Raw genomic sequence first — 19804 nt, 5'->3', positions numbered from 1 at the left:
GGTGGCCGTCTCACGTTTAGCTCCTGAGCTCCGGAATTGCTTCAAAACCACAACATTGCAAACAGACTGAGATTTGGTTGGATTAGAAGCTGGGAATCAGGAAGGCTGGTTGTCATACAGGTACACTTGTAAATGTCTGGGTGCTGCTTCAGTCCACATACCAGGACAGTATCAGCCTGGTCCCGTGTGGACCCTCTGGTAGGGTTTCGCCCTACAGACAGGCCTGACCTTCATCACACATCACCAGGTGATGATGGCAGGATGGACAGAAACTTTGCTTCGCCAAAACATACAAGCACACGCTGCATCTCTGCCCACAGATGCCCCCGCCTACACACACACACATCCTCACTCCAAGCTAACCTCCTGACGTGGTTGTCCCCTCCCCCTTCTCACCTCACCTCCCTCTCTCTATCTATCTGACAGTCCTGGCATTGTGAAAAGTTCAGAGCTGTCACTGGGAATGTCAGACAACTGCGTAGAGCTATCTACAACACACACACACACACACACACACACACACACACACACACACACACACACACACACACACACACACACACACACACACACACACACACACACACACACACACACACACACACACACACACACACACACACACACACACACGATTCTTTCTCTCATTTTTTTCCTGAGTAGTAGCCTGAGATTTGACACACGACTCTGGACTGGGTCACGTCACTCGTTTAATCATCAGAAACCTTTATATATTTTTTTTATAAATTGGATGTTAATAATTTTATCTCAAATATTTGTCTAATTTCATGGAGAAATTAATTTTTACAAAAATCCTGTGACAAGAGTGTCTGTGCAGAGATTTTGTCGATTAAATAAATACCGTGACTCTGCACTGCGATGCAAACATTTGTCGTAAAAAACGCAATAAAGTCAAAATTGTCTTTCAACATTTGACAATCACTTATACTGTAAATACCTAATGAAGTGGTGAAGTTTGAATGATCTAAACTCTTCATGACATAAAACAGGCAGCAGGTCACTGAGATCATTTCTCAAGCTCTTTGATGAGATCACCTTCGGACTTGTTGGATGATTATTGTATCGTAGCAGAATTCAACAGTTATGGATAAAATATATTTTACAAGTCGGCCTTGAAGTGAAAGAGTGATAAAATGTGCTCAACTCCCTCTTGCAGGACACATAAAAACGTCTTCAATCAGTGACAAGTACATCCCTTAATGCATCAGCAGTGTATATATAATGTAGGCGTATTTGTAATCGTCCCAAAAATAAAGATAAAGATGATTTCCCAGGCCCCAGTGAGATTTGAACTCACGACCCCTGGTTTACAAGACCAGTGCTCTAACCACTGAGCTATAGGGCCTTTGATATCGGAGGTACAGTCAAAGGAAATTATAAAGAACAACCTTGTACAATCATGGGTGTGTCGCCTGACGAGACCAACCAGTTACAGTGTCCCTGGCTTTGTTATGCAGCACCTGCTGGTTGAAGCGGCTCACATGAGATGACGACATGGAGATAAATTTTATCATTATGAGGGATTTGATCATGCAACAGTAACCAGAATAAGGGTCTGGCCTCACCAGTGCTGGTTCACTCCTGAAGGTGGCCGTCTCACGTTTAACTCCTGAGCTCCGGAATTGCTTCAAAACCACAACATTGCAAACAGACTGAGATTTGGTTGGATTAGAAGCTGGGAATCAGGAAGGCTGGTTGTCATACAGGTACACTTGTAAATGTCTGGGTGCTGCTTCAGTCCACATACCAGGACAGTATCAGCCTGGTCCCGTGTGGACCCTCTGGTAGGGTTTCGCCCTACAGACAGGCCTGACCTTCATCACACATCACCAGGTGATGATGGCAGGATGGACAGAAACTTTGCTTCGCCAAAACATACAAGCACACGCTGCATCTCTGCCCACAGATGCCCCGCCCTACACACACACACACACACACACACACGCGCATCCTCACTCCAAGCTAACCTCCTGACGTGGTTGTCCCCTCCCCCTTCTCACCTCACCTCCCTCCCTCTCTCTCTTGCAGGACACATAAAAACGTCTTCAATCAGTGACAAGTACATCCCTTAATGCATCAGCAGTGTATATATAATGTAGGCGTATTTGTAATCGTCCCAAAAATAAAGATAAAGATGATTTCCCAGGCCCCAGTGAGATTTGAACTCACGACCCCTGGTTTACAAGACCAGTGCTCTAACCACTGAGCTATAGGGCCTTTGATATCGGAGGTACAGTCAAAGGAAATTATAAAGAACCACCTTGTACAATCATGGGTGTGTTGCCTGACGAGACCAACCAGTTACAGGAGTGTCCCTGGCTTTGTTACGCAGCACCTGCTGGTTGAAGCGGCTCACATGAGATGACGACATGGAGATATCATCCTGACACACTGACATATCTCTTTACTGTACTTTAGGCAACGCCATGGCCAGACGAGGGCGTTCACTTCGGGGCTCTCAGTCCCAGCTGCTCTTGGACATGCCGCTCCTTACCCAGAGCCAGTGTAAGTGGAAGTGCATGAACACACACCCACACTTTAAATGGAGTTAAAGTGTCTAAAAGGTTTTTTACTTGTTTTGCAGTGAGCGGTATAGACTGTGTACACCTGACCGATGTGGTGGATCAAGCCAAGCAGTACTCTTATCACCTGCGACCGTATAGCGCTGGACAGGGGACCAGAGGACGGGGGAAACATTGAAGCCACACACACACACCTGATGTTCTTTGAGGTTTTCTCAGCTGGCTGGCTGGCCTCGCCTCTATAGAATTACTATACACATTGTTCGCTCACTGTGCCACGCTTTCTAAAATTAAGCTGTATGACATCAGAGCCATGACCTCACAGGGTGGGGTTAAGTCTACAGAAACGGTGTGTGTAAAAGATAACCTTTCAGCCATTGTGGAAGGAACACATACACACTCCATCGGCCCGGTTCTCCACCGCTCTCGCACACACACTGAGATAACCTTTCCTCCCGCTGTGGAGCATGAGGCAGTCTATCAACAGCCAGTCATACAGATAGCCCACCTGCAGACACACACACATTCACAAGTTACTCCCTCCACACCAGTTTGCTCTTTAAGTGCTTTCCCTCTCAAGACAAAGATGTATTTCTGAACTATGAAGTTTTTATTTACTTTATTATGCATTTGCACAAAAATATTCCTCATGTTTGTTGCCTTTTAATTACATTATAAAAATAAAAAGTGAAACAGAGGACAATGCACTTTGATTTAACTTTGTTTTGCCTTTATTCAGTTTTTTTTTGATTTTTTTCCCAAAAGTTACCAGGTACCTCGATAAGGACTGGACAATATTCTGCAACAGCAATGATAAAAAATGATCAGAAGAGGCAAAAGGACAATTACCAGAATAAGGACGAAGCAATAAAGAGCTTAAGACAGAAGAAAGCTGAAGTCTTTAAAACAACAATTGTCACTCACAATAAAAAAAAAAAAACTTTTCCATTGTATCCCTGGCTGAAAGTTTTTGTCTCGTGAACTGAGTGTGAATCAATACTGAGCTTTGTCTGTGTTTTGTCTCACAAAGTAACTGCAACATGTCTGAGGGGAAACTGAGTAACACACCAGGTACTTGTCTAGTGGGCAGGTCGGTCAGTACATGTCTCGAAGGCCCAGGTTTCCACGGTGAGCAGAGGAACCATGCGCCACAGTGAGGCTGTAGCAGTAGAGCAGATCTGTCAGCCACTGCTCTCTGGTCGCAGCCCGGTTGTACCTCTGAAACACGCGTAGAAAGAAATTAGGTGCACAGCCTCCATTACAGGTTAATGTAGTTTGTCTCTACATCCAATTTCCCTGTCAAATACATGTGCCTGTTTTTACCGTGAGGTTCTGTATGATCTCCTGCAGTAGAGCAGCATTGGCCAGCAGTTGGTTGTGGAGCGGTGCGTGCTGCAACAGCATTGACAGGATCTGTCCGAGCTGCGGCAGCTCCTCCTCACTCAGATCTCCAACGCGCATCAACTGCAGAACCATCCGCAGCAGGCGAGGAACGGTGCTCAGCACTAACACACAAGCACTCCAAATCGCCTCCCTGTGAAGCAGTCACAGAGGGGTTTTCATTAAAATTATTTTAAAATCATTATAGCTAACAGCAAAAGACTAAGGTCAACATTTCATATCTACAGTCGTGGTCGTTCAAACCTTTTATGGTTGGTTTCAGCAGGTTCCTCCTGCTGCAGCGTGACGAGCAGAGCTATCAGGCTGAGGCAGCACTTAGACAAGAAGCGCAGCACAGGCTCGATGGGCAGGACAGACAGGTCCACTAATCTGGACACCGCTCTCAGCAGCCCGGCCACCATGCTGTCAGGAACCACTTCCAACTTGATCTGAGAAAACACACACACACACATTCAGAGTATATACAGGATTTTCAAGGGCAGAAAAACAGTTGAAGAAACAAAGCATAACTACAACAAATCAATGAAAACTATTTCTCACCAGGTATTTGCAAATTCCATTTTGCAAAATGTCAAAGCACTGAGACTTGGAACCCAGAGTTTCCAGACAGTGGCACACCTCCTAAAAGTGACACAGGTACATGAACAAAAAAACTTCAAGCACAAGCTTTTCCCCTCAGATTTACATTTCAAATATAGATTCCATCTGTTAAAAAATCACTCGTCACTGACGAGGCTTTCCCATATGTGTGACAGAAACATTTAATCTAAGCAGTATAACAGCAGGTGAAAGTGAATTTGAAAGGCTATCAAGCCTTATTTTGTCTTTCTTTTAACTCTTTGCAGGGGCCTGTAAATGTGTGCATAGGAGAGCTGCACATTTTTAATAAGCTTAAATTACAGTTTCAATTGTCTTGCCTACATTTTTTCTGAATACAATACATTGTTCATCCAAACGTTCGTGTTTTCTGTCACATTGCTGAGGATCATTTTCATTGTTACTGATATTGTCCTAAACCCTGTTCTCCATTTCCAAAAGCTTTAAATGTGTAATAAGAGTGGATACATGTGTAAACTGAACAATGTTGTTTGAAACAGTCAGAATGGTATTTTAAAGAGATGATTTAGGAACAAATTAAGAAAAACTAATGTCTAAAACAAAATAAACATGCATTTAATCAGACAAATTACATTTCTACTGTACATCAACTGAGCATGAAGGCACAACAAAAGCATTTCAGGCCTTCACTGCTCATCATACCTTATAAAAAGGGAGAAGTGTATGCTATCATTAACAGCATACACTTTTTCTGGGATGGAGACAAGATTGGTTTCAGGTTAAAGAAAGCTTGACAGTACCAACTTAGCTTTTCCTCATTAACTTCAAATCTGAAATCAAATTTGTCATTAGCTTTTATCAAATTAAAGTGTGGGCGAGTGCTGGGGTGCCGACCTGAGTGTGAGCCGGTGTGCGTCTGGACTGTGCACCTGTTGGCATTCTCTTCGTCATTAAAAACAATCCAACGGTCTCATTAGTCAAACCAGAGTTGACACAGTCCGTCCCTTAATGCCGCCCCCCCCTCACCACGTGGACCCTCCCTCCTCCTTCCCACCACTTTCCTGTGATTGACTCAGACAGGGACATGAGAGAGGCAGGATCTGAGGCCCTAATTGAGCAGTTGAATTAGTGATTATAAGCCCCCCCACTTGCTCACACACTCACACACACTTGCCCCAGGGCATAGTTACGGTAACGGTAATTTCTGTGCAGAAATGTCACACTCCCATCATGCCATGGGCTCTCATTAGCATTTGTGCATATCCTCTATGCCCGATAACCACGCATCTCCAACCTGTGCAACGCGATAATGGTTCCCCTCTCAGCCTGAGCGCAACGATAAAGCTTCCACCCTCTGAGCCGTATATGAGAGACAGAGAGAGACCAGGGGGGGGGACTGAAAGACCACGGCAGTGTCCAGAATACCAACACTTTTTAATTTTCAAAACAATGTCTCTTCCTTCACCATCTTCTCGCTTCTAGATTGATTTTTAATGTGTCCAGGTGTTGAGGAGCAGTAGCAGTTTGGTACAGAATTATAATGTATGTGAGGTTTGGGGTAATTGTAGGAAAGTTAACGCACCTCAACTATGTCCCAGTGGTGCGTGAACTGTTCCAGCGGTGTGGGGTAGAGACTGATGGGGAAGAGAGGGGAGCGAGGCAGGGCGTCCTCCTCTCCAGCCTCCTGAAGGGAGGCAAGCTTGTCGGACGAGAAGCCCGTCAGGGTGGAGAACAGGAAGCTAAAGAAGTCCACGTCGTGCAGGGCGGCTTCCTGGCTCCCAACTGACCAGCCACTCAGAGATGACCTGGAGAACGTAATCAGTGAAGATTATATACAATTACTGATGCAGAATGCGCATCAATATTTACACTGAAGCTGAAAAGGCACAGCTTTCTGCATATCAAACTAATTTATGCAAAGTTTCAGCATTTTTACACTCTACAAACCACTTTCATTTACTTTCTAAATTTACTCTTGAATATGATCATATTTCTTAGTCTTAATCATGTCAAGTTTTATAAAAGAATTCATATTGATTGCAACAGTGCATGAAGACAGTTATGAAAAAGTCTTCCTTATCCTGTAACAGTAGGAAATGTGTGTGAATAACAGTGCTTTTTGAGAAGCCCTCGAGGAACATGCAGACTTTCTCCCCAATACTCCATGACGACACTGCATTCCAGCCTCCCAAAGAGCTCTTTGTATCATACCCATTACACACACATCCAATTCCCAATGATTTCACCACTCCCTGCGCTCAACATTTGTATAACACTGCCCCACTGACAAAGGTCAAAAAAGGTCTAACACAAATGCACGTAGCCACACATGCACTACCACAGGGAAAGGCAACCTGAGGATGAGTAAAAGACCAAAAATAAAAGATTTTATTGTCACCGGTAAGATGAATATCTGATATACAGGGTATCCACATCCACACAAGTCAGCACACAGGTGAGACACCAGATCAAATGTCAGGGATTCCTCTGTGAAAGCACAACACTGCCATCTAATGGTGACTGGCAAGAGTGCTTTCAGTCTCTACTACCTGTTTTCAAAAGGTAGGGGCATTCATCTGCTGTCCAACATCTCACACAGGAATATATCCAGATACAAAAGCCAATCAAGTGAGTTCCCCTGCTCTCCTCAAGTCTACAAGGGTTTCCAAACTCACCTGAGGTGTACGATACGAATCAGCGAGGTAGCGTGGCCGGCAGAGATTCGTCCAGCGGTGCAACAGCAGCTCAGGTTGGCCAAGAGAGACTGGGGCATCTTGGGTAGGAAGTAGAGCAGCTGCACCATTCGTTGTTGGGACTCAGCCGGTAACAGCACAACGACTCCTTCCTGTGGATCTGTAAACACACACATACATGCATGCTTCTTTCACATGTAATTGCGCACAGACAGCAATGCCCTGTACCCTCTAGGGAAAGGGGATTCAACATAAATCTTTCAATAAAGAATGATACCAGGAAAACCAGACCGTGTTAAGGACCAGTAAAAAAAAAAGGAGACAGACAGGCATGGCCACTACAGTGTGGGCTCAGATAATGTGCGTGCGTAGTGCTCTGTCTGGCTCTGACGCACATGCTGATGTCAGAAGCCTTTAGACAAAAGGAGTCTTGTGATGGGGAATAGCTGGCTCTGCGGCAGTTTCTATCAGAACGCTGAACCCCCTCTCCTGGCCCCACACCAGCCCAACTATCTGACCATCCTCTGAAAAGTGGCCTCCAGGCCTCCAGAGATTTCTTATTACTGCTTTCAGCCTCTGGTCTGGTTATAGTTCAATTTTGCAAAGTTGTCTGGGGTGGAGTTATATTGCCTCCTAGGGACACTGGGGTGTACACTTCTCAGTTGTAATCAGGCCATATTGTTTCTATATCATGTACCATACTGTAGTTTTCCATTTAAAAATTACTAATTATTCATTTTTATACCATTTCATGTCATACGTTCCATGATACTAAGCTGGAAATAAGCTTGTGTTGAATGAGACAGATAAAGATTTAACACTTAATCTCAGAGTAGAAAATCTCTGCTGCTGTCTGTGGGTTGAAATTTGTGAAAAAAATAATAATAATAACTACACGTAATAATCCTGGACTTATGTGCGACACGTTTCAAGATCAGTGTAATGGCAGCTTTCTGTCCTGTGTGAGTTGGTCTCTAACTTTCAAGCATGACTTTGATAGAGGTCCAATAATGATATAAAGCATAAACATCTGTCTGTCTGATTGAGTGTGTGTACCATAGAGCCTGCAGGCGTGCGTCTGCAGACTGGTCAGCAGATCCTTGTTTCCTCGAGATGCAGCGGCGTGGATGGACTGGATAAGTCGTACAGAGAGAGTAGGGTTACGGTGGCCCAGCTGGGACAACTGCACAGGAAGAGATGCCAACCACCGACACAGAACTTTACTCCTTCAGTGACAAAAAGAAGGGGTGAAGTAAATAGTGATATCAAGGCACAAGTGAAGGTTTTGACTTTTAGGAATTTTCATTTGGGCTTTGATTTGTTGCATCTCAACAAAAACAAGAGAGTAAATATATTGTAGAAAGGCAAAATAAAAGGAGCACATATGTTTGGAAAAATATGTGTAAAAATTCCTGCAAGGGTCTTTTTCTGGTGGATGGTGGTAAATTTGGGGGAAATGGGCCTTTATTGGTGGGGCTAATGGCAAAGTAAAAAACAATAGATTAAAAAATAAATAAATGCATGTCTGCATTGGAGCAGACTGGTCTATCAGATGTGAAGAATGAACAAGACACAGGACATGGGTCACTTAGCTACATATAACATCTCACATGCTGTAAACCGATGAGGGAGGTTACCTGGCTATGTGTGTATGGCCTTGCTCCTGCAGGTAGAGCTTGCTGTAGAAAGACAGCAGCAGTGATCGTGTCTGCAGAGTCAGGTTCCTCTGCTTATAGTAGACGTAAACTGCTGCTAACAGGTCCTCTGTCACGGCTGCACAAACACACACATACAGATATTTATATCAAAATGGCTAAACATTAGAAATGTCTTCATATGATTCACAAACTTGTATCGAGATATCAAACCACAAACAGGATTACTCAAATATAAGACAACACAATCAATTTCCATTAAATTATTGGAGGGGTGGGGCATGACCCGAGGACAGAACCTATTAAATTTTGGAGTGGATCCAGATAAATGGGCGGATCCGGGAATTTTATTTCACACTTTCTTAAACTTGACGAGATAGGGTGTTAGCCTTGGCAGAGGTATGTGCTCTCCTAGTGCCCTGCCACTTGAACTCATGCTTCAGAATTCATTAAATCAAACACACAATTTTCAAATACACTGCATGTGCTTACTTTTGCTCCTCTGCGTGAGCACCATCTTCCACACAGTACCCAGCAGCATGTGCAGCTGCCTGTAGCTCAGTTTCATTCCGTTGCCCAGAGTGTCTCGGACAAACGTCCTCAGCAGCATCAGCCAGTCTACGTCTGTCTCTCGGTCGAGTCCCTGCCTCTGGCTGAGGGACACCATCACCTGGCAAAGTGTGATGTTTAGGGCCAGGGGCTCCACAATCAGACCTGGAATGGCTGCAGTCTGTTTACTCCTGAGGAGAGGACAGTAAGATGAGGGTAATTACAGCAAATTTAGATCTTCATATATAGTAGGTAATGGTCACAAATCAGATATACCACAACTTTCAAATTATTTTACCACCATCATCATCTGCATAACTATACATGTATATATTTATCAGGAGGGATGAAGGATGAATGTTAGAATGACACCGACATTCCATACCTTTTGAGATCGATCTTCCTTCTATGTTTAGGTGTGTCCTGGGCACCGTAAGGAAAGTTTTTCATGAAGTGCTGCTTAAAATCTCCCAGGTATTCTTTATGGAACCATGCATCCTACACAAAAACAAGCCACTGTCATTTTTAAGAAACATTTTCTTGTACAACAAGCATCGATATCTGGTCATTCCTCCTCTCACCAGTGCATCCTGGTGCTCCTGCTGTGGTGCAAGTTTCCTCAGGAGCTGCAGAATAGACAACACCTGGAACATTACCGACATGGCATCTGCAGTGAGCAGGTGAGCGCCCTCGTTGTTGTCCCAGGGGGACTCACTTGCACTGGCCTCGACCCATACTTCCAGCAGAAGAGGCACCAGTGTAGCTGCAAAGCTCTGAACAGCCTCAGCTGAGTCCAGATTCTCAGTCACCCCAGATCCAGGATCCATCTCAGGTCTTCACAGACGGATAATAACAGAAATGATGAGTTATTATGTTAATTTAAGTTTTCTTGGTCGGCGATGGCATCGTTTTCCAGGCATTTGCACTGTCCATCAAAAAGTTAACCAAGATAAACCAAATGCTTTATATCACAACACATGGATATCAGTTCAAAACTAAGGGGAATAATCCAGAAAAACATAAATCAAGGGATCTGACAGAAAACTATGATGAGTAGAAAAATACCAGTCAGTAAAGCCTGAAGTACTGAATAACACTACATGTTTAGGGTAGTGTTGTCGTTAATTATTTGTTTTAATTTCATTTCAGATTATTCGATTTGTATCTGTATACATTACTGTATACATTACTGTACTTCCATCATAAAGTTTCACTGACAGTGAGAAAACATCATCATCTTATGCCAATCTGGTACATTATTTTCATAACACTTCTGGGTTTCTGATTTTCATTCCTGGATGGTTGCAGGAGTTTGTGGTATCCACCTGAGCTTGAAGGTGGAACGTGGAGTTGGTTTGGCCCCTGAATGCTCATACACCTTAACTCCGATCTTGCTGTAGGTGAGCTCTTCCCAGTTGAGAAACAGAGGAGCAAGTCGGTCTTCACCACTGCAACCAAACACTCCTTCTGTCCCAACAGACGTGTCACCTTGGTCCACTGGTCTTTCCTCAACTACTGCCTGCAAAAATCGGCCGAGCCTGAAACACAAATAAACCACAACGCGAGCAGCCAGTTAGGATTTTAGATATGTTTTTACTTAAAATCTGTGTGTGTTGGACCTACGTACCTGAGAAGCACTGAGAGCCTCCACTGCTGACTAGTCACCGTCCTGTTAAGACTGACTGATAGTGCCCAGGTTCGCCCCTTGGTATCCTGGGTCTTTTTGGCTCCACTGCTGCTTTGTCTGTGAGAAATCAGCTCTAGGAAGTTAGTGAGGAGCACTGCCGGCCGCGCTGCTAGCAAAGCAGGGTAGTGTTCCAGCAACACATCAAGGACCTTCATTGCATCCTCCTGGATGCCTGTCTCAATGTGGGTCATGGCACAAGAAAGGTGGGCACTGAGGAGAGGGAAAAATGGGCCCACTCGTTCTGCAGGCACTGACTGTGCAATGAACCTGGAAGGAGTTTAAGAAGAATGTTAATGTTAGTTAATTTTATGACTTGTACTGTTGCATTTCCAGATAACGGTGGTTGTTCTAACCTGAGCACACGTGTAGCCACGACACGAACGTTTGCATCCTTGTCTGTGAAAACAGCTGCGACTTCAGAGAGCAGACGAGAGAGATGCTGGTCTAACACAGATGGATTGACGGACAACAACTCTTTCAAACCCAGCAAGGCACCGTGTTTCACATTGGCATTGTAATGATGAAGCTGGGACATGAGTTCCTGGTGAGGTGCAGGGAGGTGGAGAGAAAGTACACAAATTGGAGTTGAAAATTAAAGTAGCATATGTTTATACAACACGGAGAGAGAAAGAGGAGAAGGTCTCACATTGATACCGAGCTGTCTGTGAGTGGTGGGGCCACTTTTGTCTCTCTTCAGCTGTTCAGTTAGATGGATTCCCTTGGAGCGGAAGTTAGTGTTGGTGGCATTATCAGCTTTGGGCTTCGTCTTTCCCACTTTTAACTTGACCTTCTGGAAATCGTCCTGTCTCTTCTTCTTCTTGGACTTCATCTCTGCAGCCTACACTCCTGTTTATGTTACCTGACATGGAGGTGGGATAAATGACACTGAATGAGTGTGTTCATTTTAAATTTTAAAAACCATACGGACAGCAGACAGCAGTATGAAGTGTAGAGCTGGGTTGCTAAGCAATAACACAAATGTTGCAGCACAAACTAAACGCATTGCTCAATGTTTGCTCTTACTATTGAAGTGAGGGCAGCTAGTTAGCTAGCTTGTGGCTACCTATATCGTACCCGGTTCAGCATTAAGTATGCAAGCTCCTTCTTTTACTCACCACGATGAAGAACCTTGTTGTTAAATTAGCATACGTGTCTAAAGCTAAGTAACAGCAGCTCTGCTAACTAATATAATTATATATAAAGAGAAAATATTGTGTGTGCACTCTCGTGGTGATGAATTGGGTCCTCCACCGGCGTGTGTGTGTGTGTGTGTGTGTGTTTACAAAGCCGATAACTCCGCAGCCCGGCGGAGATAGAAAACCTCTCTGACCGGGAACCCATGGAAGTTATTATTTATGATGTAAAATGAATAACTGTAACTGTAAAATTGTAACTGGAACAATTTAATTAAAATAATTGTCCCCAAGTGTCCTTGGAAATATTACGCTTTATTCGCTTTTCCTCTTGGAGGGTTAAGCGATGAGCTCTGGTGTGGAAAACGAACGCACTGCATAGTTGTCTAAGAAAGTGCCGTCACAATATTAATATTATTTTTAATCATTGTTATCAGTTTATCATTATTATTCATTTTTGTATCCCTTGAGATACATAATTAAATTGTACGACTTCAAATTCAGTTTTATAGGGTATGAAAGTCTATTCGGTTCCAATAACGTCACATGTCGTCTTTTTTAAACAGGCGAACGCGCCGCCCACCCAAAGCCACTTTCGGTCTATGGTGTCCGCATTGTGTTTTTACATCTCACGAAGAATACCTTTTGACTTTGTGCCCCGAGGAGCTCACAGTTTTCATTTAAACTTCCCCGGTAAGTTGTGCACCGTCTTCCCCTTTAATATTGGAGGTGTAGGTTGTATTTGATTGTTTATAGCAGGCGTAATGTTGACAATAAACCCCGCCCGGCCCCATTGGGCCTGAGACGAAACGAAACAACGCAGTAAACCTGTTTATTTAGACAAACCTCAACTCAGGAAGTTCTTCCCTATTTGAGGACTTAGTTTTATATGTGTTTTATATATGCGTGTGTCCCACAGTGGAGGAACTGAAGAGATGGAGGTCCAGGCTCTGATGAACACGAAGCAGGCTAAGAAGAGAAAGGTAAGTCTCACATTAGTCCAAGATGAATCCGTTTAAGACATTAAGACACACGTTCCCCTTCACGTGGAACCCGGACAGCTCTAGAAGGAGCTCTGTGGTTTCCTCAAGGTGCTGCCTCCTTGTTGTCCACTGGCTGTGGTGATGCCTGATGGGAAAGCCAGGCGGCAGCAGTCCCCGGCGGGTGGACGTCACTGCCTGCCTCGGTGCTCTCAGGCCTGCTTTATTTGACCTCTGGAGACCGCCCCCCCACACACAGTGGTCCAGGCCTGTCAACCGCAGCCTGTGTTCGCCCCAGAGGTTTTTAAGAAAACTCACACCAGCAGCTCTTCGTCTGCAAGCATTCTGTCATTGAAACCGTTATCACACATCTTTGGATCTGAAATTGAGCTTTGTTTGATTTGGACTGGTTCCATGAACCGATATCGAATGGCAGGTTGCTCAGTTTTTTATTTCTGAGTGCTGTCACGCTGAAAATCAAAAAGGCTCAATGTTACACCGGTCCCTTTGACAGCAGGACGCACTGCCTTTAAAATGTTTGTATAAAACAGTTACTTCTAATGTTACACAATTGGCTGAGAAACCCGGTATTAATGCAGTGATTATTGCACACCAGTGAAATCAAATTACATTAGGGAATTTTGATTTCAGTTCAGATAGTTTACATGTATGGTTTAGGGTCAACTTCCCTTGTGATTGGCTACTTCTTTCTGCCTATTGCCTCGTTGTTAGTCCTACTAAAAGGCTGCAAAGGGGCACGTTTGAGAGCTCGTTTTCTTCTTCCCCCAAGTGGTTGTGACATCAGTTTCATTTTCCTGAGGAAATCACGGAGGTTTCGACCTCAGTGTTATGTATTATGGCCACTGCAGACATGGTTGCATATTATACTTTGTGTTGTAACCTTCATTCAGTTTCTCAGCTTGCTTTCTTTCTAAATACTAAGTGTGACTGTTCCAAATTCTCATTTATTTCATGAGAATTTGGACTAATCCACAGACTACATGATTAAGAAACCTTTATTAATTTGTGTCTGTGACTGCCACTTCTTGGTGCAGGGGTCATGGAGAGTAAAAAAAAGAATGGCTGTATGGCATAAATAGTGTGGCGGACATGGACGAGGAGTTCGGTCCTCTGCTAAGTGTCATCCTGTCACTAATGCCTGTATGTGTCTCTCTCCTTCATGTGGGTTTATTCCCTCCATTGACAGAGAAAGCAGCATCCGCAGCATTCTGCTGAAATAGGTAAGTGTTGTACACACGGTGCTAGTGCCAGTCCTGAGAGCTGAAGCTTGAGATCTAAAAACTTTTTTCTTCCTGCTTCATTTCATGGGGAGTGACATGTTCAACACTCTTGACTCACTCACTCTCAGAGATTGGGTCTGTTGTGGTTGCATCCGTGGTTTTGGTCTGTGGAGATGAGGGTCTGCAACTGCAGAACCTTCCAAAACATATACCAGTATCTTGCCACTAGTCTCCTGTTTAGAAAATCTAAATTTTAACCTTTAGAGGGCTTTAAGTATATATTGGGCCATTTTAGAAAAAACATTCTCCTAGACGTTGCTTCCTTGAAGACCAGCACTATAAGCTCTCTCGGTCCCAGACAACACCTGCACATGGTCTTAAAACAGTAGAACTTACAGTGACGCAATCATACATCTCTGGTGGTTGCTGATGACATCTTCATGCACTTTTTGTGCTGTGATGGGTGCTGTATGTTCTCATAATATATTTTTTAAACTGCCAAATGCAGTTCCTTTTTTCTGAAGCCAGTGTTACACTGGCTTCAGTGATAATGTGTATGAAAATATTTTTTAACGGGGTAAACCGTACCTGGTTATCACAGTATTTTGACACATGCAGTTTTTTTTATCGTGCATTTGCTGGGCTGCATCATCAGTGCGACACAGAAGTGACGCTTCTGTGGCAGGGCACTGTGAAAAGCAACGCGGCAGAGGAGCTTTTGTCCTGGTGCCCAATTGGGGCCTAAATCAGGGGTGAGCCATTCCTGTTCCCTCCCACTGTCTTCAAAAGCAGAAATAAGGAGGGTGGGTTTCTAATGATGGCTCAGTTAATATCGACAGAATAACATTTATTGGCAATTAGACACTGCCAGCAACACGTTTTCTATCTGGTTTACAAAGATTACTCTTGTCTCCGGTCTCCCTCCAGCAATTATTAACATAGTGGCTCACTAAGGTAGTTTGTTGAAAATCAACCGTCTTGTGAAACCATTATTAAAGTTTTCTTTTTGCTGACCACTGTTGTTTTCCCAGTGTTCACGAAAGGTGAATCTATCCAGACTGTGCCCTCTCTCAGCACACTGTTGAAGGGGGTCACAGAGTGCATCATTGGTAAGCAGGACTATTTCCCTTACATCTACCTTTTCATCCTATATTGAAAGGCATAACCAATGATCAAACCCCTCTCCTACAGGTCTTCAGTATGTGTGGGAGTTCCGCAGCCCCAGTAAATCTGTCCCACCACACTACCAGTGCAAAATGTGTGCTGTGTACCGCCTGCAGCACGACATGGTTGCACACGTGAGAGGCTGGAAACACAGCTTCAGATACATGGTGAGTACATTGTTCTTTTAGTCTGTAGCAATGGTACGATATTGTGTAATTATTTGTAATAATTTGTATTTTTCTCCCTGTCCGCAGAAAATGGTTCATCCTCACAAGGTCAACTGGGATGAGGGGGAGGCCTTCAAAGACCCTTCTGTAAGGAAGAGCATTAAAGAGGCTGCTGGTGAGGTGCAGAAAATGGAGGGAAGGGGACATGTCAAGGTGAGCGTCAGACCCTTCTCACTCTCAAATTCTGATATTGGCCAAATTAACATGTGGAAATGTACTTTGGTGCTATGGTAGTGTTTTTGGGGAATTCAGAGAATAGCACTTAATTAAAGAAACAGAGATGTAAACAGGTGATGGTGAAAAGAGTAAATACAATCCATATGTCTGTACCTGTTGTGGCTTTTAGGTGATCCTGAAGGAGCCTTGGGAAGTACCTGCTTTCGAAGGACTCCGTAAGTAACTCTCTGTGTATAACATGAGTAATAAAGAGTTCCCTGTTGGTTGCTTTTGTGAACTCCATTTGTGTCTATTGCCCTTATCTCTCTCACAGGTTCTGCTATTCCTAAAGTTATGCCTCCACCAGCTCTGCGAATGGGACTAAAGGCACCACCCTTTGGTAGGTCATATTTGTACTTGTGTAATTGTGGGCATGTATGCTCATCTTCTTTTCTGTAGGTGTAATAAAATATAATTTATGTTTGTTTTGCAGGTCCCAGGTTTTCTGGCCCGGGGTATCCAGGGGAGTTTCCTCCTCAAGGTGGTCCGCTCCCTGACTACCCAGTGGAAGATTATGAGGAGTCCGGTTTTGGAGAGTACTCGACCAGGCAAGATTTCCCTGCCTCTGATATGGATATGAGACCTTTCTCAGATGGTATGGGCCATCATCCAGTTAGGAGTGGCGATGGTCTTGGACCAGGTGGTGGAAGAGATGGCTATGGAAGGAGTGGACAGCTGGAGGAGAGCTCAGGTAGAATGTATCCTGACGAGTACAGAGTTGGCCCAATGGGGAGTAGCTCTATGGACAGACCAATGGACAAGCCAATGGAAAGGCCAGGCTTGATGGGAGCAGCTCCAGAAAGCAGAAACCCTCCTAGTGCATTGCTCAGTTACTTGGTATGTGTTTCATTTCTCAGTATGTTCCTTCCCAACTTAAGAAGAGTGATAATGTTTTTTAAATTATTCTTTTTTTTCTATTAAAATGTACAGTAACTTAACCAAATGTGTCTTTCAGGATACTTTCCGAATAGAGAACGAGAGTGATGCACAGCTGGTGCTGAAGGTTACACAGAAACTAACAGATGTGCTGATGGAGTACAGACTGAGGAGCGTATCATCGGTAGGGGGAAAAACTGTTCTCAAATCTTAAACATTGTTTTAAAGGTCTAATGTGTAAGATTCAGGTGAACGGGATCTGTTCACAGTTGTCCAAACTGGAGAAACTAAAGACCTTTTGAGTTTTAATGACAACTGAAGGCTGCCACAGGTTCTCTTCCATGTTTGGAAGGGGAGGGTGAGGTGAGGGGTGTTCAGCTGCAACATGCAACTTCACCACTAGATATCACTAGATTCTACACACTGAACCTTTTAAATGCAAGCTGATCAATGTAGTTGAACTGTTGTTTAGAATATTGTCTATATCATATCCATCCTTCTGAACCTATTAAGTGCAATATGATATTGAAAATCTGACAACAATCTGAGCAAATGTGTCCAGGGTCCTCATTAATAACCTCTGCATACGCACAAAACAGGGCCTGAAAGATGCGTACGCCACTTCTCACAAAATTGTTTAGTGGCTTTGTAAGCCCCAAGGATGTGTTAAAAAATTGTTGACTAGGGTAAGTGTAAAGAATCTGTAAGTTGTTAAAAATCATCACAGTAATCCATTTAGCATAAAGGCAATGTCCACAACTCTTCAATCTTTAATTGTATATTTATTGCAATGATTTAGCAGGGGCAAAGCATACAGCGTTGATTCAAATCTAATATAAAAAGTAAAGATATAAAGATGACAAAATGTTGTAAAGAGAGGAAAACATGATGAAATTTGAGAGAGAGAGCGAGCAACTTCTCTTCTACCGAAAGTCTGAATTCTGCTGAAAACTCCAAACTTGTGTCCTCTTTAAAAATCCAAGCTGTCGTGGTAGAGCAGGCAAAAGTGTCCACAGAGCGAAGTCACAATCCACAGCTCAGCTTATTCTAAGCTGTAGATTTACTCTGTAGATGCTTTCTCTAAGATGAGGAGACAGCATTCTCCATCGGGAAGGGCCTTCACCGGTCAGGACGGCCGCCGAAAATGAATAACATTTATTTGGTCTAATTCTTTTCTTAAATATCATTTCATATTTTACCCACCCATTTACTGGAAACCGTTTCCGTGACTACCTCTGCTCCACACCCTGTCGCTGTTTCCTCATTGCACAGAACTGTTCCTCTTTTTCAGAACAGGGGACTTCCAATTCAACAGGTTTAGCAGTGTTGGGAAAGTCAACAATACATTCAACTCATTTGACCTCATTAATCAGTACTTTTAAGAATTGACTTGTGGTTACATTTCATTCATTTTACCAGAGGCTTTTTACTTTACTCACCCATGATTCTTTCTTAGTATTTACAGCATTTACTTAATACAACAGTTTATGGGAAATCTTTATTTCGGCATGCTATATTATGATTTTACTTGCTAAGCTCGGGAGATCCCGCACCTCTTTCAACCTTCAATTGAAAAAGATATTAAACAACTTACAGCAAATTACGTTCAGATACCATCAAACGGCAGAGTTACAGAGCCGAGTCATTAATTATTTTAATCTTCGAACACTTTGCGTGTATCATCAAGTCTGAGTGTGTGTGTAAAATCGCTACATTGAACATGACTGTGCCATCAGGCGCACAGGAGATATCTCACCGAAAATAAAGACAAAACTATTCACTTTCAAACTTCCAATTCTGAATTATATCCTAGAGTTGAGGTTATGATGTGTGAAGTAATTGGTCCGATGGCTCTAAATATATAAATACTGCAGTGACTTGTGCGTAATGCTGCGCGATTGATGCACTGGCACGGATTGCGGTGTGCGCAAATGGAAGGATTAGGATTAGGAGGAAACGAGTGTTCAGTGATCAAAGATTTTTTGTCCCATGATGAGTAATCAGCTGATATAGATTCTATAAATCTATGATGTTGGATCTTTGTGCTGAACTGAGTCTAGTATTACACAGATGACGGGATGATTAAAATACGTATGTATTCTGTTCTATCATACTTACTCTCACTGTATTATCAGCAGCAGTGTATCAGTGTATTTTCCTTATTAATGACATCACTGCTGTTCCATAAAATCGCTCTTCACCTCCACCTCACTAACAAGCTCCTCGACGTCGGTGTCAGAAAGTTGCTCTTCCTCTTCTCTTGATGCCATGAATCCTACGCACTGTTTTATAAATGAGGCCCCAAATCTTTCATTTATTTCACATCCGATGAATCAGTTGAATGGTGTTTTAGGGAACACGTGTATTGTCTCCTCCTAAATGTCCTCTCTTCTTTTCATCCACAGGGTTCCAATGTGAACAGCTTGTCAATGAGCTCTTCAAGTTTCTCCTCTACGCCTTCCAGATTGTCAAGTAGTAGTGACCGATACTCGAGTAGTCTGTCAGGTACACCAGCACCAACAGATCGTGTTCCTGTTGCTCATTTTGGAAACAAATTTCTTTGTTTTGTCCTTTTTTAATGTATTTTCTTTGTCTTTCTTCAGGTCCAACAAGGTATTCTGATATTCAATCCAGGTATTACAAATAACAATCAGAGGATGATGCGACAGCTCACTAACTCCTGTCCAGCGTTTGCATCAGTCATTACATCCAAGAGCTGTTCACTTTGATATTCCTGCTTTTAGGCAGTTTTTTTTTTTTCATGAGTTTTACACAGTTCTGTGCATGTTTTCCTCAGCTTTAAGTGATCAAGTCAGTGTATGACTGTTTCTTCTTTCCTTTCCCCAAGATCAAGTTTTAATAAAAGAAATGTAGAAAGGTG

General features: G+C 43.3%; 3 protein-coding genes and 2 non-coding genes across 13 annotated transcripts in view; 2 read left to right on the top strand and 3 right to left on the bottom strand.

Annotated features, from left to right (window-relative positions):
• Positions 1-3496, top strand: part of invs (inversin) — a 27094-nt gene extending 23598 nt beyond the window's left edge. For all 6 annotated transcript variants that reach the window (XM_035163424.2, XM_035163422.2, XM_035163423.2 and 3 more), the window contains exons 19-20: positions 2440-2526; positions 2606-3496. In XM_035163424.2, the coding sequence (XP_035019315.1) occupies positions 2440-2526; positions 2606-2721 (203 nt within the window). In that variant the 3' untranslated portion in view covers positions 2722-3496. The remainder of the gene's footprint in view (positions 1-2439; positions 2527-2605) is intronic.
• Positions 1294-1366, bottom strand: trnat-ugu. The gene has a single exon. It is a non-coding gene; the product is annotated as a tRNA-Thr (tRNA).
• trnat-ugu lies at positions 2166-2238 on the bottom strand. Its single transcript has one exon. It is a non-coding gene; the product is annotated as a tRNA-Thr (tRNA).
• On the bottom strand, positions 3257-13385 carry tex10 (testis expressed 10). 2 transcript variants are annotated; one of them, XM_035163428.2, is made up of 16 exons: positions 13214-13385; positions 11733-11945; positions 11440-11627; positions 11027-11353; positions 10725-10937; positions 9981-10233; positions 9785-9897; positions 9343-9590; positions 8833-8968; positions 8252-8421; positions 7178-7355; positions 6085-6307; positions 4485-4565; positions 4188-4372; positions 3867-4077; positions 3257-3761 (listed from the first exon to the last, which is right to left on the bottom strand). In XM_035163428.2, the coding sequence occupies exons 2-16, from the start codon at positions 11913-11915 to the stop codon at positions 3639-3641; spliced, it is 2832 nt and encodes a 943-aa protein (XP_035019319.1). In that variant the 5' UTR covers positions 11916-11945; positions 13214-13385; the 3' UTR covers positions 3257-3638. The 2 variants fall into 2 exon arrangements, with proteins under 2 accessions (XP_035019319.1, XP_035019318.1); XM_035163427.2 differs by lacking the exon at positions 13214-13385 and adding an exon at positions 12202-12393.
• On the top strand, positions 12791-19804 carry si:ch211-197h24.6. Of its 3 annotated transcripts, XM_035163432.1 has the most exons (12): positions 12791-12912; positions 13139-13202; positions 14407-14440; positions 15472-15549; positions 15632-15771; positions 15859-15984; positions 16178-16223; positions 16322-16387; positions 16481-16884; positions 17003-17107; positions 19329-19428; positions 19527-19804. In XM_035163432.1, the coding sequence occupies exons 2-12, from the start codon at positions 13155-13157 to the stop codon at positions 19568-19570; spliced, it is 1191 nt and encodes a 396-aa protein (XP_035019323.1). In that variant the 5' UTR covers positions 12791-12912; positions 13139-13154; the 3' UTR covers positions 19571-19804. The 3 variants fall into 3 exon arrangements, with proteins under 3 accessions (XP_035019323.1, XP_035019322.1, XP_035019324.1); XM_035163431.1 differs by lacking the exon at positions 19527-19804 and having other exon boundaries at positions 19329-19520; XM_035163433.1 differs by lacking the exons at positions 14407-14440; positions 19527-19804 and having other exon boundaries at positions 12798-12912; positions 19329-19520.

The sequence above is a fragment of the Hippoglossus stenolepis genome, chromosome 8, assembly GCF_022539355.2.
Source record: "Hippoglossus stenolepis isolate QCI-W04-F060 chromosome 8, HSTE1.2, whole genome shotgun sequence".
Taxonomy (NCBI): domain Eukaryota; kingdom Metazoa; phylum Chordata; class Actinopteri; order Pleuronectiformes; family Pleuronectidae; genus Hippoglossus; species Hippoglossus stenolepis.
Note: the sequence above shows the minus strand (reverse complement) of the source record. Positions and strands in the feature narration are given on the sequence as shown.

What these genes read in the sequence shown, in the direction of transcription:
- tex10 (XM_035163428.2), bottom strand. Translation starts at nt 11,915, where the DNA reads ATGAAGTCCAAGAAGAAGAAGAGACAGGACGATTTCCAGAAGGTCAAG. An exon ending in ATTCGTATCGTACACCTCAG is followed by an intron (nt 6,308 to 7,177) that starts GTGAGTTTGGAA and finishes TACGTTCTCCAG; the next exon opens with GTCATCTCTGAGTGGCTGGT. An exon ending in ACCACTGGGACATAGTTGAG is followed by an intron (nt 4,566 to 6,084) that starts GTGCGTTAACTT and finishes TGTCACTTTTAG; the next exon opens with GAGGTGTGCCACTGTCTGGA.
- si:ch211-197h24.6 (XM_035163431.1), top strand. Translation starts at nt 13,155, where the DNA reads ATGGAGGTCCAGGCTCTGATGAACACGAAGCAGGCTAAGAAGAGAAAG. An exon ending in AGCAGGCTAAGAAGAGAAAG is followed by an intron (nt 13,203 to 14,406) that starts GTAAGTCTCACA and finishes CTCCATTGACAG; the next exon opens with AGAAAGCAGCATCCGCAGCA. An exon ending in GACTGAGGAGCGTATCATCG is followed by an intron (nt 17,108 to 19,328) that starts GTAGGGGGAAAA and finishes TTTCATCCACAG; the next exon opens with GGTTCCAATGTGAACAGCTT.